At 46.0% G+C, this 15,177-nt stretch overlaps 2 protein-coding genes across 3 annotated transcripts; one reads left to right on the top strand and one right to left on the bottom strand.

The window, feature by feature from the left end:
• Nucleotides 1-1,997: 1,997 nt before the first annotated feature.
• Nucleotides 1,998-4,739, top strand: LOC119312808 (GDSL esterase/lipase At3g48460-like). Its single transcript, XM_037588577.1, has 2 exons — nt 1,998-2,660; nt 4,041-4,739. Exons 1-2 carry the CDS (start codon nt 2,013-2,015, stop codon nt 4,563-4,565), a joined length of 1,173 nt encoding a protein of 390 aa, XP_037444474.1. The 5' UTR covers nt 1,998-2,012; the 3' UTR covers nt 4,566-4,739.
• Nucleotides 4,740-4,781: 42 nt separating this feature from the next.
• LOC119312806 (serine/threonine protein phosphatase 2A 57 kDa regulatory subunit B' theta isoform-like) lies at nt 4,782-8,760 on the bottom strand. 2 transcript variants are annotated; one of them, XM_037588575.1, is made up of 4 exons: nt 8,577-8,760; nt 6,768-8,183; nt 5,339-5,713; nt 4,782-5,250 (listed from the first exon to the last, which is right to left on the bottom strand). In XM_037588575.1, the coding sequence occupies exons 2-3, from the start codon at nt 7,947-7,949 to the stop codon at nt 5,354-5,356; spliced, it is 1,542 nt and encodes a 513-aa protein (XP_037444472.1). In that variant the 5' UTR covers nt 7,950-8,183; nt 8,577-8,760; the 3' UTR covers nt 4,782-5,250; nt 5,339-5,353. The 2 variants fall into 2 exon arrangements, with proteins under 2 accessions (XP_037444472.1, XP_037444473.1); XM_037588576.1 differs by having other exon boundaries at nt 4,782-5,247.
• Nucleotides 8,761-15,177: the final 6,417 nt, after the last annotated feature.

The following is a 15,177-nucleotide window of genomic DNA, read 5'->3' as shown; positions in this document are numbered from 1 at the left end:
AGCACCCAAAATAATAGAAAGATTTAAAATAAAAAATATTCAAAATAATAAAGAATCAAAATAATAAAAAAAATCAAAATAATAAAAGACTCAAAGTAATAAAAAGTTTAAAATAATAAAAGACCCAAAATTATAACAGACACAAAACGATAAAAGACTGAAAATGATAAAAAGGATCAAAGTAATAAAAAAAGTTTCGACATAATAAAAGACATAGAATAATAAAAAGACGGAATATTATTACAAATCAAAATTATAAAAGGAATAAATTTTTTTACAAAGTTTCAAAACAATAAAGAATTAAAATCATAAAAAAATTCAAAATAATAAAAGACACCAATTATAAAAAAGACACAAAATTATGAAAAGATTCAATTTAGTTCCAATAACTACAATATTATAAAAATGTCACAAAATAATATAGTGGTGACGTGGCAACACATATCACGCTACAAGAAACCCTAATAGTGTTAGCATTTCCATTATGCCACGTGACCACTATATGACGCCTTGTACCAACTGTGGGTCCCACATATATTTGGCGTTCAACAATTTTTCAATGCCACCACTATCAGTGGCGAATCTTTAAGAAAAATGAAGGGGAAGTCTCAAACTTAGCTATGTGTAAAAAATTCAAAAACTCTCAATTCTGAAGTCTAGATAAGTTTAAAAAAATTGCTACGAATACTAGTAATTTTGTTTTGCAATTTTTTGGAGGGGGGGATCGAGGCTATCGAAACCCCCCCTACTAGATTCGCGATTGACCAGTATGGTCTTAGTGATGTCGTATCAAATATGCCAACGCCATCACTATTTGAAAAATATAGTGGTGGCGCTGATTGAAAATTGGGCGCTAGCCATTTCTCTACTAGTCATAGGAAATAAAATGACATGTATCTCAGAATCTATGAATAGGGATAGGAAAGAGATGTCCTTTGGTTCATATCATAGGATTTATTTTTTTCATTGGATCTAGACAAATGTTTATTTTCATTGAATCTAAACCAAAGTACTGTGAATGAATTTTTCATATAAAATCCTATACTACTATATGATTCCTACAAAATTCCTCCAGCCCAAAGGAGACCTAAAGGGTGGTACAGTTTGTTAATAATAGAAATCGGAGAGGGCAAAAAAATTGAATCTAGACCGAACGACTCTAGATCAAAGGTTACTTATATTTTTTTACGAACAAGCTGATGTGGAGGATTATGATTGGTAATAAGGAAACGAGGGGGCCCACTCCAGTTGAATTCAAGGGGAGAGAATTATAGTTTGAAAAATTAAGTAACCGTTTGTAGATTTTTTGTAGGTCTAGCATTATTGCTATAAAGCACATACAAATGTGTAGGAGTAACTTTTTTCTGGATGATTACTAATTGCATTGCACCGTGTATATGTAGTCGATCATCTAGAAGGATATGGACAGAGGTGTAAGTGCGGCGCCTGCAGCTCTTCTTATTAGCCTGCCGCCTGCCTGCTGTCTGTGTATTACTACCGCCCAGTACTAATGACCACCTAACAAATCCCAAGGGGTTGGTGCAGCCATGACTGAACCCACCCACACACTAATAATCTGTTTGATCCATCCACATCTCCTCCTACCTCAGACACGGCCCATTATGCTTGGCCCCTTAACCACCACCTAATTGGTCTGCTAATAATTTCCCAGTGAAATGCAGCATAGTACCACTAGTACAGCAGCTTGACTTTTTTTTTTTTTGAGAAAGAGTACAGCAGCTTGACTTGCAGGCGCCTGCAGGTCAATGAGAAGCGCCATGCATGCAAGCCACGGGAGGCCCAGGTCTGATCCCACGGGCCAGGCCGGGCCTCGGGCAAGCGTTGACCCTCAAGTCGGTCAAGTCCGGCCCGGTGTACTACCTGGCGGGCCTGGATGGATCCAACCATAAAAACCACCATCACCCAGACGCCGAGAGGCAGCAAGCTTAAGCGGCTAAGCAGCATCCAGCAGCAGGTGGCAAGCGAAGCGAGCTCACTCGATCGCGCTCGCCATGGCCGCGTCCTCCGCCGTACGACGCCTCTGCCTCCTCCTCCTCGTCGCCGCGGTGACCGTGGCCGCCGCTGCGCCGTCACCGGCGCCACCCCCGCCGTTCCGGACGGTGTACGCGTTCGGGGACTCGTTCACGGACACGGGCAACACGCACTCCACCACCGGCCCCTACTCGTACGGCTACGTCTCCAACCCGCCCTACGGCGCCACCTTCTTCCACCGCTCCACCAACCGCTACTCCGACGGCCGCCTCGTCGTCGACTTCCTCGCCACCGACGCGCTGGCCCTGCCCTCCTTCCTCCCGCCCTACCTCTCCCTCGCCTCCTCCCCCAACGCCACCGCCACCAAAGGCAGCAAGTACTACGGCGCCAACTTCGCGGTGGCCGGCGCGACGGCCATCGAGCACGACTTCTTCGCCAAGAACAACCTGAGCATCGACATCACGCCGCAGTCCATCATGACGGAGCTCGGGTGGTTCGACGCGCACCTCAAGGCGCGCGGAGTGAAGAAGGAGGAGATCGGCGAGGCGCTGTACTGGGTGGGCGAGATCGGCGCCAACGACTACGCCTACAGCTTCATGGCCGCCGACTCCATCCCGCCGGAGCGCATCCGGACCATGGCCGTCGACAGGGTCACCACCTTCCTCGAGGTACCTAGCTACTCAACCTCAATCAGTTACTGGCACACTAGACAATACTTCACAAAATGCATCTGCGATAATCTAGAGCACAGTTAGCATGCCTGTCGATGAAAGATAAAACCAAAATCTAACTAGTGGTGCAACTAGATTGGGTCATGACTGCTAGATGTCATAGATAGATGGATCTCCTAATTTTATGACTGTAATTTGTACTAAGTAGTAGTGCACAGTAAGTAGCTGGTGAAAACAAAAAGCGGTTAGCTATCACAGTGAGTGTCCAGACCAGAGCTTGAGACCCCATGCCGGCCATGGATGCAACCCGTTGTCTGTCTGTCCTTGTAGTACATGTCAGAAGGTCTGATTAATTTGACAGATGGGTGCATTTACTTACCTTGATTAAATTCGGTGTGGTTAATTCCTAGCGACTCACTGACGGACCTGTGGCCTCGTCCAAGGACCGAGCGTACATTAGTAGTTACTTCTAGAGAGTTTCTCTACCTTTCCATGCACGGTTACAAACTAGTGAGCGAGCGAGTGTGAGCTGTTGTTCCTCCGGAGCACTGCCCAAGAGTGGACAGATGGAGCAGATCCACGGCTGCCTTTTCGCTGTCCCTGCCGACACTTACTACTGCTGCTCATCCATTCTTAAATCCCGTCTTCATTCTCTGTCCCTGGAGAAAACAATGCAACTAACTAGTAGTATTTCTAGATGTATCCCTTGCAAGAAAAGGCTATACTGCATAATAAAGAAGAGTAAAAAAAGAGAGAGGGGGCAAATTCCGCTGAACTCCCCCGTGCGTTTGTATGTACAGCTGAACTGCCGGTCTGAATTTGATACTGCTAGCTACAAATAAACAAGAAAATGCCCGATTAAATCATTGAACTGCTAAGTAGTAACCACTTGCTCTACTAGTTTTAGTAGAGTATTGTACGTAGTACATAATTGTTGACGCTTTGATGATGCGCAGGACAAGTGAGTGAGTGGTACCGCGACCTAATTTTGATGGCCATTCACTGCGCTGTCTCGACCTGCCGCCACTGCATATGCATGTACAGTAGCCCTAGTACCAGCCTCAATTTCTGCTACCTACTCATAAAAAAGAACCATGGTGATGAATGAGGAAACCGGTTAAAGATTGCAGCAATCATGGACTCCATCATTCTTGTCCATGCACTCACCAACTGGAGCTGTAGTACTACTAGTAAAAAGAAGAATCAGAGCATGGAGTAACGTACGAGAGTGCAATACTACTTTTGTACCAAAATACTTCTTCATGATCAAAATAATAAAGCTCACATAAAGCTTCTGTCGGTCGCTCGGCAAAATTAAATCTCAGATCTTGTTTTCTTTAGTTAATTTGGAGTGATTTCTCTGAAACAAAATGGCAGGGGCTGCTGAAGAGGGGGGCCAAGTACGTGGTGGTGCAGGGGCTGCCGCTCACCGGCTGCCTGCCGCTGGCCATGACGCTGGCGCGGCCCGAGGACCGGGACAACCTCAGCTGCGTCGCCTCCGTCAACAAGCAGAGCATGGACCACAACCGCCACCTCCAGGCCGGGATCCACCGGCTCCGGCAGGCGCACCCGGGCGCCGCCATCGCCTACGCCGACTACTACGCCGCGCACCTCGCCGTCATGCGCAGCCCCGCCAGGTACGGCTTCGCCGAGCCCTTCAAGACCTGCTGCGGCTCCGGCGGCGGCGCCTACAACTTCGAGATCTTCTCCACCTGCGGCTCGCCCGAGGTCCCCGCCGCCTGCGCCCACCCCGCCCGCTACGTCAACTGGGACGGCGTCCACATGACTGAGGCCATGTACAAGGTCGTCGCCGGCATGTTCTTCCACGACGCCTCCGGCGCCTTCATCCGCCCATCCTTCGCCTCCCTGCTCGCCGCCGCCAGGAAAGGCCACGGCATGTGAGGATCATCTTCACCCTTTAGCAGCAGTCTTGTGGTGGATGTTGTAATTCAGTTGAACTGTGACCACCACCTTGTTCTGAATCCATTGTGATTTGTGAGACAGATTGTACTAGTTGACGCTACGGCGACGAACAGAGAATTTTAATAAAGAGTATCCTAGAGTTCCAGGTTAAAATGGCCAATTCAGAAATCCTCCAACGAAACAGAACGCCATATATAATAATAATAATAAAATGAATGCACCTCACACGTTATGTGAGAAAATATTTTTGGTTATATTGTACAGGAAAAGAAAACTTTGCTTCCATTTTTTACAACCATGCCGACTCAAGAACAACCATGACTCGTTTTGAAATGAAGACCGACTTCTCTCTACCTCTCTAACTAGAGACCTACCCACCGACCACAACGGCCGACCATTTGCTTCCACAACAAACCCTTCCATGGGAGGAGGAACAGACTGTAACCGAATTCGGACAAGGATAAAGGATATAGCAATGAACCGCAGATCTCAGCATGCCGAGAGAAGCCGCCGAGGCTCAGGACCAAGAAATGATGATGCTCCCGCGCTGCGCCTAACCCACCACCTGGCTTCTCAGATCTCCCGTCGATTTGCCCGCCTAATATACCTTGTATATACAATTCAATCATGTACAATGTTTCACGAATCTCTGGAGGAACCCCTACTGATTCAAGAAATTCTTACATTAGACACAATTGCAGGAGCTACAAACTACCCAACAGAGAAAGAAAAGAAAAGGGGAACATCTTTACCACTTGAATAATTAGCTACACAGCTGAAGATTGACGGGGTAAGGTTCGATGGACGAGCACAGCCTCGCCGCTGGTTGCTCTTGATGACGCGATCTCTTCTAGGCGTTTCCATGTGGCTTCTTGCTTCAGCTTGTTCTCCTTCTCTTTGGCTTTGGCTTCCTCGTATTTCCGCAGACACTCGGTGTACAGTCCGGCGTCATGATCAGAGAACAATTTGCGCACGTTAAGAGTGAGGCTTTGCACAGCTGGGTTCCAGTGCCCGCTGGAATTTCTCTCCAGTGCAGGGAATATGATGGGCAATATCACCTTGCTGTTTTGTTTGATCAAACTCTCGATATGGTCATTGTTCCACAAAAACAACGATCTCTCAGCAACCTGGAAGTAGCATAAGCACCATTAGCTACAATTCACCAGTTAATGATATACTCTGGTTCTGCAACTTCGAGCATGCTAGCATGTGCATTCATGAGTGCCTTCTCCAGCAACAAAGTAAAGATTCTATTCACATAATCATGAAGAATGAGAATAAAGAACCATAAGCATCAGCTTTTTAAAATTCTGACAGATTCAAGATGTACCACAAGGGCTTTTGATGGAATAAAGTGCAAGTGAAGTCCCTGAATTAGGTCATAGGCTTATAGCCCACACGAAACAGACATCCCTTAAACAGAATCTTGTCAGGTGCCCATTGTAGACAAAAGCCATAAACAGCTAACAGAATTTGCTTCTGTGGCAGTCACTAACCAGAGTACTGCTCAAGCATTATTAAAACTAACCGTATAAGATTGACTTTAGCACTTTGTTCTGCTAATGTTGTCAGTCGCAGTGCTAGGACCCCAGCAGTGCTTCATAACAACTTAAACATGTACTAAGTCCCTTAACATAAGACATTTTTGTAGTTCAAATTAAACTGCCAAAACGTCTTATATTAAGGGACGGAGGGAGTAGCATTTATGTCCAAAATAAAATAAAAAACAGCTTTTGGCAAAGCTGTGATGTCAGAGATTGTGCGCAGCACCGCACTGCATGTCGTTAGCACAAAATAACAGGGCGCTCTAAAAAAGGAAGCCTGAGAGTAAACGGAAAGGTATAGAATAGAGAAAACTATCACAAAAGTGTCGTTTCGAATACAAAGCAGTGAGCTGGAAATATGACATTCCGTGCAAAATAAGGTAACGTGTGCACTAATTCTAGACAGACCAGCCACCGGATAAATTGACACAATACAAATGCTAAATCTGCACTACCATGCCTTGAATAGAAATCTAATAAAAAATGAGATTTTTATCACTATTCATTTGTTACCTATCCAGGGACAAAAGGAATGATGAAAATTACACAACAGAGGAAATGAAAAATGAAGCATCAAGCAACACAGATAGATGTATGTTTTTAATTTAAAAAAGGTACCGTGTGCGGTTAATATTACCTGAAAGTGAGAACTGTTCAGACAACGTGCAATCTGGCGGAAAAGAGGAACCATGCATTTCTGAAACTCCGCGGGCTGTGTAGCTTCTAGTATCTCTTCTAACTCTCCCAAAAACATCACCTCTTTGGTGCTGTTTGTGATGGGCCAATATTTCAGTAGGCCCCTGATAACTGTGTCTGAGAGTTTGCAATCTTTTTCAACAAACTGGGTAATGCAGTAAGACAACTGTTGATGATACATTGCAATGCACTTTGGCTTGTGAAGTGGAATCAAGGCCCGGATAAGGAACAATTTGTGTTCTTCCTTAAGTGGCAACGCAAACCCGTTGATGATGCTCCCTAAGATCTCCAACAGCTCTGCAATTCCATTGTGCTTTTCAGTTTCATAGATGAACTGGTAGAAGGTGTTGTTGATGGCTTTCCTAATAACTGGCCGATGAACCATGAACTTTCCATAGACACGATGGAGTATCATCTTGAGGTACTCTCTCTCCCTGGGGTCTTCAGAGTCAAAGAGATCAAGCAGCCTGAGGACAAACGAATGGTCGATGTACCTTTTAGCCAGCTTGGCATCAGTCTCCGGAGACTGAATGAACCTCAAGAACAACTCATAAACAATCTGCAAGTGCGACCACGCAGGATCCATCACAGGCTCATCCTCATCCAAATCATAGGCTGAAATGTTGTTCTCTCTGGGAGGGGTGGTCAGCGTCCTGAACAGGTTCACAGAAACCATCCTCGTGGTCTCCTGCATAACTATCTCCGGAAACTTCTGGTTGGCCGAGGCAACATAGTCCACGAGCTCCAACAGAGTTTGTCGCTTTACTTCCTTCTCCTTCATGCTCTTTGTCGGGTCGCTGAAGTCAAACGTGACGCAGCACAGGTTCAGTTTCTTGACGAAGAGGTTATTCTTCTCGGCGTTGGGCACGTCCTTAAAGCCCGGCAGCACCTCGAAGGCCGATGAATTGCCATTATTGACCCTCGGGTTGTTTCCGTTACCCGGATGCTGCTGGCCGCTTCCGTAGCTGAGCCCAGAGCTGGAGATGATTGGCGTGTGGCCGGATGCCACCCTCTCCGCGCCTCTCGGAGGGTTGGACACGGAGGCGCCTGACCGTCCGATCGGATCCTTGTCCCCGGACTTGGACGGCTTCTTAGGGAACCGGCCAAGGATCTGCTTGATCATGCTACCGCCCAGATCAGTCCAAATCCCCCCCGAACCGACGCTGAACTAAGCTGGCTCGTCCCCTGACTCCCGGGCAGCAGGAGCTGCCACCTCACCCTGCTGCTGATGAACAGTAAACCCTAGGTCCGTTGCCGCACCACGGTAGTGTAGGGGAGGGGAGCCGAGCTGAGCTGTCACCGAGACCCAGAGCAGGCGTCTCCGGCGAGGCAGCGCGCCGAATCGAGCGCCTCCGACCTGGGACAAGCAAATTGAGAGGGGAGAAACATCAGATCACGGTAAGATCGCGAGGCACGCTCTCCGCAGGATCACACGCGCGGCAATCAATCTACGGGAGGGCGGGACCAAAGCAGCCCGCATCGCGAAACGGAGAACCAGTCCGACGGCATCTAGAGTAAATCCCACCCATACCCCCCATAAAATTCCCGAAAAGTCTGACAAATCCCCCACTACCGCGACCGAGAACAAAAAGGCGGCCCGCGCCGCCGGTCGAGCCGGGAGCGGACGGGCGCACACCACCGTCCGGCCACCGAGCAGGCGCCGCAGATGCAACCGAGGCCGACGCGGCAGCACCCACCCACGCGCGCGAGGCGAGACGGCACACGACGGCGCTGGCCGCTGAGCACGTACCTGTGGCTCCGAGGAGCGGGCGGAGGGAGGGAGCCGTCAAGCGGGGCGCGGCGGTGGTTGGGTCCGGTGGGTGGGGCGGCGCGGCCGGTGGGGAGAAGCGGTCGCTGGAGGAGGAAGACGGGGACGGAGGGAGAGAGGGAGGGAGGACTCGGAACTTGGACCTTGGCTGGGCTACTTTTCTTTTCCTCCGCAAAAGAAAAGAAATGGCGGAGTTTGTTGGGGCGCGGGTGACGTGGCGTAACGCGTCGCTTTTTCCCCCTCTCTCTCCGACGAAGAAAAAAAAACGAAAAACAAATCCGTGGGCGGGGAGGGCAGTTGGGCCGGGTCGCTTTTCTTTCTCTCTTGTGCGATGCTAGGCTGTCTGATGAGGCCGCCACCATGTCACGTGCTCGACACTACTGCTCGTCAATTCATGATTAATATTGATTAACTAACTAACTACTCCGCTGTAAACGAAGCTGCCTAATCCTCCTGTCATCATCAGCGGGGCGCGGTTTTACAACTAATATGAAAAGGCCAGCGAGGCCGGATCTGCACGTTAACACCCAGCCATTTTATAATTTACTTGCTCGGGTCAATCCCAATTGCTGCAGTTTATCGAAACTATGTACTACCCCCCGTTCTGATGCGCTGGTCATATGGGGACTTACCACGACGATTTCTAGCATGTCTACTACAAGAAGTATTCCCCGACTCTGGCAAGGAAGAGGTGATGACGGCGGCGTGCCTTCGTCTCGCTTCAGTGCTTATGGTTGTCGTTTGTTTTACAAATCTAGATATATTTTTTATTATTTCCAACATTCAGTGTACTGCCATAATTGAGGATGAATAAATCGAACGCTTTCTCGCCAAAAGAAAAAGAAACTATGTACACAGGTAGTGGTTTCCGAGTATTGATCTTCTTGAAGGGCGGTGTTTTGCAAGGGTAGCACCCATGGATTCGTCGGATGGTCGGTTGGAAGGATCTCAGGATTTAGATAGAGACTGTCGTGCCGCGTGAGAAGGTATGAGTTAAAAAGGTCATGGAGGAACACATGGATGAGATAATGAACCGCAAAATACATGCTTAGTCAACATCTGTAGAGGCAAAAAGGTGTAGATAGCACCACGTGTCACCCCATGAAAACCTAAGAGTGAACCGACAAAAATAACACGTGGGTTGACAACAAACATCGGTCCAAATCCTGTGATGGAATCAACTAATGACCTATCCAAAACTGTTTCAGACTGGTTTAGAACCGAAGAGCAAACCGACAAAAAAAACATGTGGGTTGACAATCGAGGTCGGCGCAAATCTTGTGACATAATCAACTATGAACTACCCAAAATTGTTTTTGCATGTTGTCTTGTAACCGAAGTACAACCCGACAAAATGATACGTGGGTTGACAATCGACGTCGGATAGTTGATCTTATGACATAAGCAACTGATGAACTACCGAAAATTGTTTTTGTGTGTTGTCTTGTAACCGAAGAGCAACCCAACAAAATGACACGTGGGTTGACAATCGACGTCGGATAGTTGATCTTATGACATAATCAACTGATGAACTACCGAAAACTGTCTCAGGCTGGCTTATAACCAAAGAAAGCAAACCGACAAAAATAACACGTCAGTTGAGAATTAACATATGTGCGAAGTTTGTGACAGAATTAACCAATGACCTGCCCGGAGTTACTTCATATTGGCTTATCAAGACACAAATCTTCTATATCTAAATAGGGGCACCCCACTAGCTGATTTTTGTGAGTCCACATGAAGCCACGTCATCCCGAACTGCTATAGCCGTACAATTCACGAATCTGTAGCCGTCTGATTGTGTTTTGATGCAATTTACCAAGACTTGCCACCGCTAAGTGGAAAATAACGATTCGTTGTTTCTCCCCGACACCCTCTATTCTTCGATCGCACTGCCCCGCTCAAGTTTTCGTAAATGGGCTAGACCTGGACCTGTCGTTGCTGGGCTGGCTCCCGAAGCCAACATATGTTATGTGGGCTGTAGGTTGTAGCCCATGCTTTCTAGGTTCCCACGTACGGTCATCTTCCTCACGTTGTGCCCGACTCTCATCCCCGTCCTTATCTCTTCTGTCGCCACAACCGTCTCATATGCCACAAATTATAGCTTCGAAACTGCAACATTGATCGCCCACATTACTATCCCTCCATTACCCTGAAACTGATGAAGAATCGCTAGATATAACTGAGCGGACAGCCGGACACTACCTTTGCGTTTTAGTGTTGCCATCCTCCCGCAAGACCGTCGGTCTGCCTCGCCTCCGTCGCCACCACCATGGTTCTCGGGTCGCAGGTCGGGTCGCGGTTTAGTTATCGAGCAGCCAGATCTTCGAGGAAGAAATAGCCAAGTCAATATGTGCGGGTCGTTGCCTCCTCTCCCTCGCCTCAAATTTTTCTAAGTGATGGGAAGTTGGCTAGCTGCTGGTCCGCCGTTCCATTATCAGCCACCCGCTGCTGCTCTCCTCTGAATCTCCTCCGCCATGCTTGCCAGTACGTCTCGCCTCTTGATGTTTCTATAAGTGTTGGGACGCTGGCTGGGCCGCCATTCCTTGGCCGGCCATCTATATCATTGAGCAAGGAACAACTGTTGCGTCCTTTTTGTGTCGTTGCTCTGCTCTGAAGCCGCCGGGGGCAGCGAGAAGCTGACTAAATCAGCAAAGGTGATTTCCATAGAGTTATGTCCACCTTCGGGATGGTCACATCAGCTTATCATGTGAGCCGCCGGAGCGCTCTTACATTCAACTGTGAGATGATGAATATCACTCTTGACATGCTTATGTGTGGCCTGATTCTAATTTTGCAGTTACATGCTTATCCCACTACTCACACCGCAGTTTGCACCATCTGATGCTACAACGTCACATGCCTCCGATATGTATGTAATGATTTTTTTTCCACAATGATGAGGATGACTTTTCATACAGTGTGGGGATCAAGACAAATTGTAACATTGGGCCAAATTTTACAAGCATTCGAACCGCTTTTTATCTGGATGCTTCAAAGTTATTTCCTTTGTATTAGAGACTAGCGCAAATGAGAATCATTTTGCGCCAGTGGCAATCCGGCAGTCAGTTAGCAAATATATTTTTTTCATATTCCTTCCATGTTACTAATCTTCTTCAACCTGTAATTCTATAAAGGTATATTCGCATTCCTTTCCGCAGCAATGCACGGGGTATCACCTAGTTAATACAGTATTAAGGAGCAAGAGGATACTCCCGTCGATCAAAACTAATTGATGTGGTTAATTGGGATCGAAGGAAGTACTAGGTAATATAACACATACAAAAAAAACACTACAGAAATATGTCAACTTATGACCTTCTGTCAGTGACCCTGGAAGAATTGGTCATAGATTTATGACCATTTGAGACCAATTGGTCAAAAGCTGTTCGAGGGGCTCCAAACCCTAAACCATTGCGACCATTTTGGTCAGAAAGGTCATAATTTCCTTACATGAAATGGTCATAGAGCTAACAGTGCTAGTCCGCTGCCTTATTTCTAGTTGTTAATGACCAATATAGATGGTTATAGCCTTGTAAATTGTGGTGGGTTGCTATGACTAGGCGCCACCTCATCAGTTTTGCCTATGTGTCATGTCCATGTGGCAGTTTTTGCCCTAGGTTGTGAAGCAACCTATATTTCTGTCATTCCCAAAATTCCCAAAAAAATCTCATAAATTCTTTGGGTCATATCTTCGTCAAATATGTAAAAACCTTCCTTGCCTAGTTCAAAAATAATTCAAAAATATTCATTTTCCTATTCTGTTCAGAGTAACAGTTTGTGAAGGAAGTACCACTTTGGCATGTCCAAATAGTATCCATTTTCTACAATGCTTTCCTATGCCCAAATAATCATCCTCCACCAAATGCCAGCTCAATCCATTCATTATTTTGAGCCGAGCTTCAACATTCGTATTTATGTCCAGTGTGGTGGTTTGCAAAGCAAGTACCACCTAGGCTCCTCCTTTTGAGCTGAAAATTTGTGAAAACGGTCTTCTTAGTAATTGATAATCCTCAGCCAAAACTCACACCCATTAGCCATGTACATTTCCCGTACCGCTAATCAAACACTTGGCTGCTAATTCATGTTTGAGCATCGATTGGTCTCCTCGTGAGAATCTTATGTTGTAATTTTCTTCCTGGCACCAATCTGGGGAGTGCCCAACCTACTAGACATGCCTAGGCCGCCCAGAACACATGGCAACGCCACGGTCACGCGGTGACCACGCGGCGGGCATGCGAGTTTACGCGCTCTAGAGTTGGGGCCCTCGGCCACCGCCCAAACCTCGACGTATCGCCACCAAACCATGTATTTATGATTAAATAGGTCCTTATGTAACTAGAATGATTTTTGGAAAAAATAAATAGCAAACTATGAGGCATCTGCAGTTCAAATTTGACCCGCTTCCAACTGAATCGGCAGAAATTTGTCTTTTTCACGAGAGGTGGATCAAAAAATTTTACACCAGACCATTTTGTCAATTGTGCATTAAATATGACCTAGTATTTTATAAAAATGATTTGGTCCAATTTTGCAACAATTATTTGGTAGTTCCTTTAAAAAAACCCTCCTTTCGGGCACTCGAAAAATGGAAAATGGTTTTTTCATCCAACGAAAATGAAAACTTCCTTAGGCAACATTGTTTGCTATTCCAATATTCACCCTTGTGCACAATATGAGATCATTTGAACAAACTATGCCATGAATGTGGCCATAAGATTGATCATTTGGCTTGAAAGCCATGAATCTTCACACTTGATAGCTCATTTCTGAGAACACTTTTTAAAAATAATTACTGTATTACAAGTTTATTATTTTTCATGGAAACTTGGTCACATATAATGACACAATGCGAAGGTTTTCCAATTTTTTGATTTTTTTTGAATTTTTTATGCCCGTTTGAAAATGCGGTCAAAACGACGGGCTTGACCGTTCCTAGCTAGTGGTTGAATCTTGGAATTTTTTTGGTGTTTCTATGATTAAGTAGATACTTATGTACCTAGAAATGATTTTTGGAAAAAATAAAGAGCAAACTATGAGGCAGCTGCAGTTCAAATTTGACCCGTTTTCAGCTGAGTCGACGACAATTTGTCTTTTTCATCAGAGGTGGATCAAAACTTTTTTCACCCAACCATTTTGTCAATTATGCATTAAATATGTCCTAGTATTTTAGAAAAATGTTTTGGTCCAATTTGGCAACAATTATTTGGGAGGTCCTTCACAAAAAAAACCTCCTGTTGGGCACTCGAAAAATGGAAAATGGTTTTTTCGTCCAAAGAAAATGAAAACTCTCTTAGGCAACATTGTTTGCCATTCCAATATGCACCCTTGTGCACAATATGAGATCATTTGAACAAACAATGCCATGGATGTGGCCATAAGATTGATCATTTGGCTTGAAAGCCATTGATCTCCACACGTGATAGCTCGTTTCTGAGAATACTTTTTTAAAATAATTGCCGTATTACAAGTTTGTTATTTTTCCTGGGAACTTGGCCACATATAATGACACAATGCGAAGTTTTCCCAATTTTTTGATTTTTTGTGAATTTTTTATGCCCGTTTCAAAACGCGGTCAAAACGGCGGGAATGACCGTTCCTAGCTAGTGGTTGAATCATGGATTTTTTTGGGTGTTTCTATGATTAAATAGATACTTATGTACCTAGAAATGATTTTTTTTAATAAAGAGGAAACTACGAGGTAGCTGCAGTTCAAATTTGACCCGCTTCCTACTGAATCGACGAAATTTGTCTTTTTCATGAGAGGTGGATAAAAGCTTTTGACACCCAACCATTTGGTCAATTGTGCATTAAATATGGCCTAATATTTTAGAAAAATGATTTGGTCCAATTTTGCAACAATTATTTGGTAGTTCCTTCACAAAAAAACCCATTTTGAGCACTCAAAAAATGATTAAAAATAGCTAGAAATATGAAAAATGCATACAAATTGGTGCTAATCCATAAAATGTGGTCTAACTCTAATGAAAATTTGTGTGGTGCCCTTTTGCAAAATATTTTTGATAGCTACTTCATAAAATCTCTCTATTTTTAGTACTTAAGAACTATTCTACATCACTGATTTTCTGAACCAATCATAACTCTGTCCATGGATCGATGATATGGCGTCCATCCATCCATCCATCCATCTCTCCATCCCACATCCATCCATCCATCTATCTACAGAAAAGAAAAAAAAGAAAAGAAAAAGAGATACCCACCACCCGCAGCCCAAACCCTAGCTCAGATGGACCCCTCCCCCCGTCGCCCCCTTCCTCCCTCGTCCCCATCTCCTCGCCGCTGCCCCCTTCCCGATCTAGATTCCTTCTCCGCCGCCCCTCCCTTCCACCACCTAGTCGCCCCCTCAGCAGATCAAGCGAGCCGCCCAACCTCACCGGCCTCCTCCTTCTCTTCTGGTCAGATCCGACGGGCACATCTTCCTGCAGCCACGAGCGACCACCCCGGCCTCCACTCCACCGTCGGCATCCTTTCCCCTTCCTCTCCGTAGATCCTTTTGAGCAGCCACCTCGAGGGTGTCGCCGCCACCAGCGGGAGGGGGAGGGCGCTGCCACCAGCAGGAGGG

This window comes from Triticum dicoccoides, chromosome 5B (genome assembly GCF_002162155.2).
Source record: "Triticum dicoccoides isolate Atlit2015 ecotype Zavitan chromosome 5B, WEW_v2.0, whole genome shotgun sequence".
Taxonomy (NCBI): domain Eukaryota; kingdom Viridiplantae; phylum Streptophyta; class Magnoliopsida; order Poales; family Poaceae; genus Triticum; species Triticum dicoccoides.
Note: the sequence above shows the minus strand (reverse complement) of the source record. Positions and strands in the feature narration are given on the sequence as shown.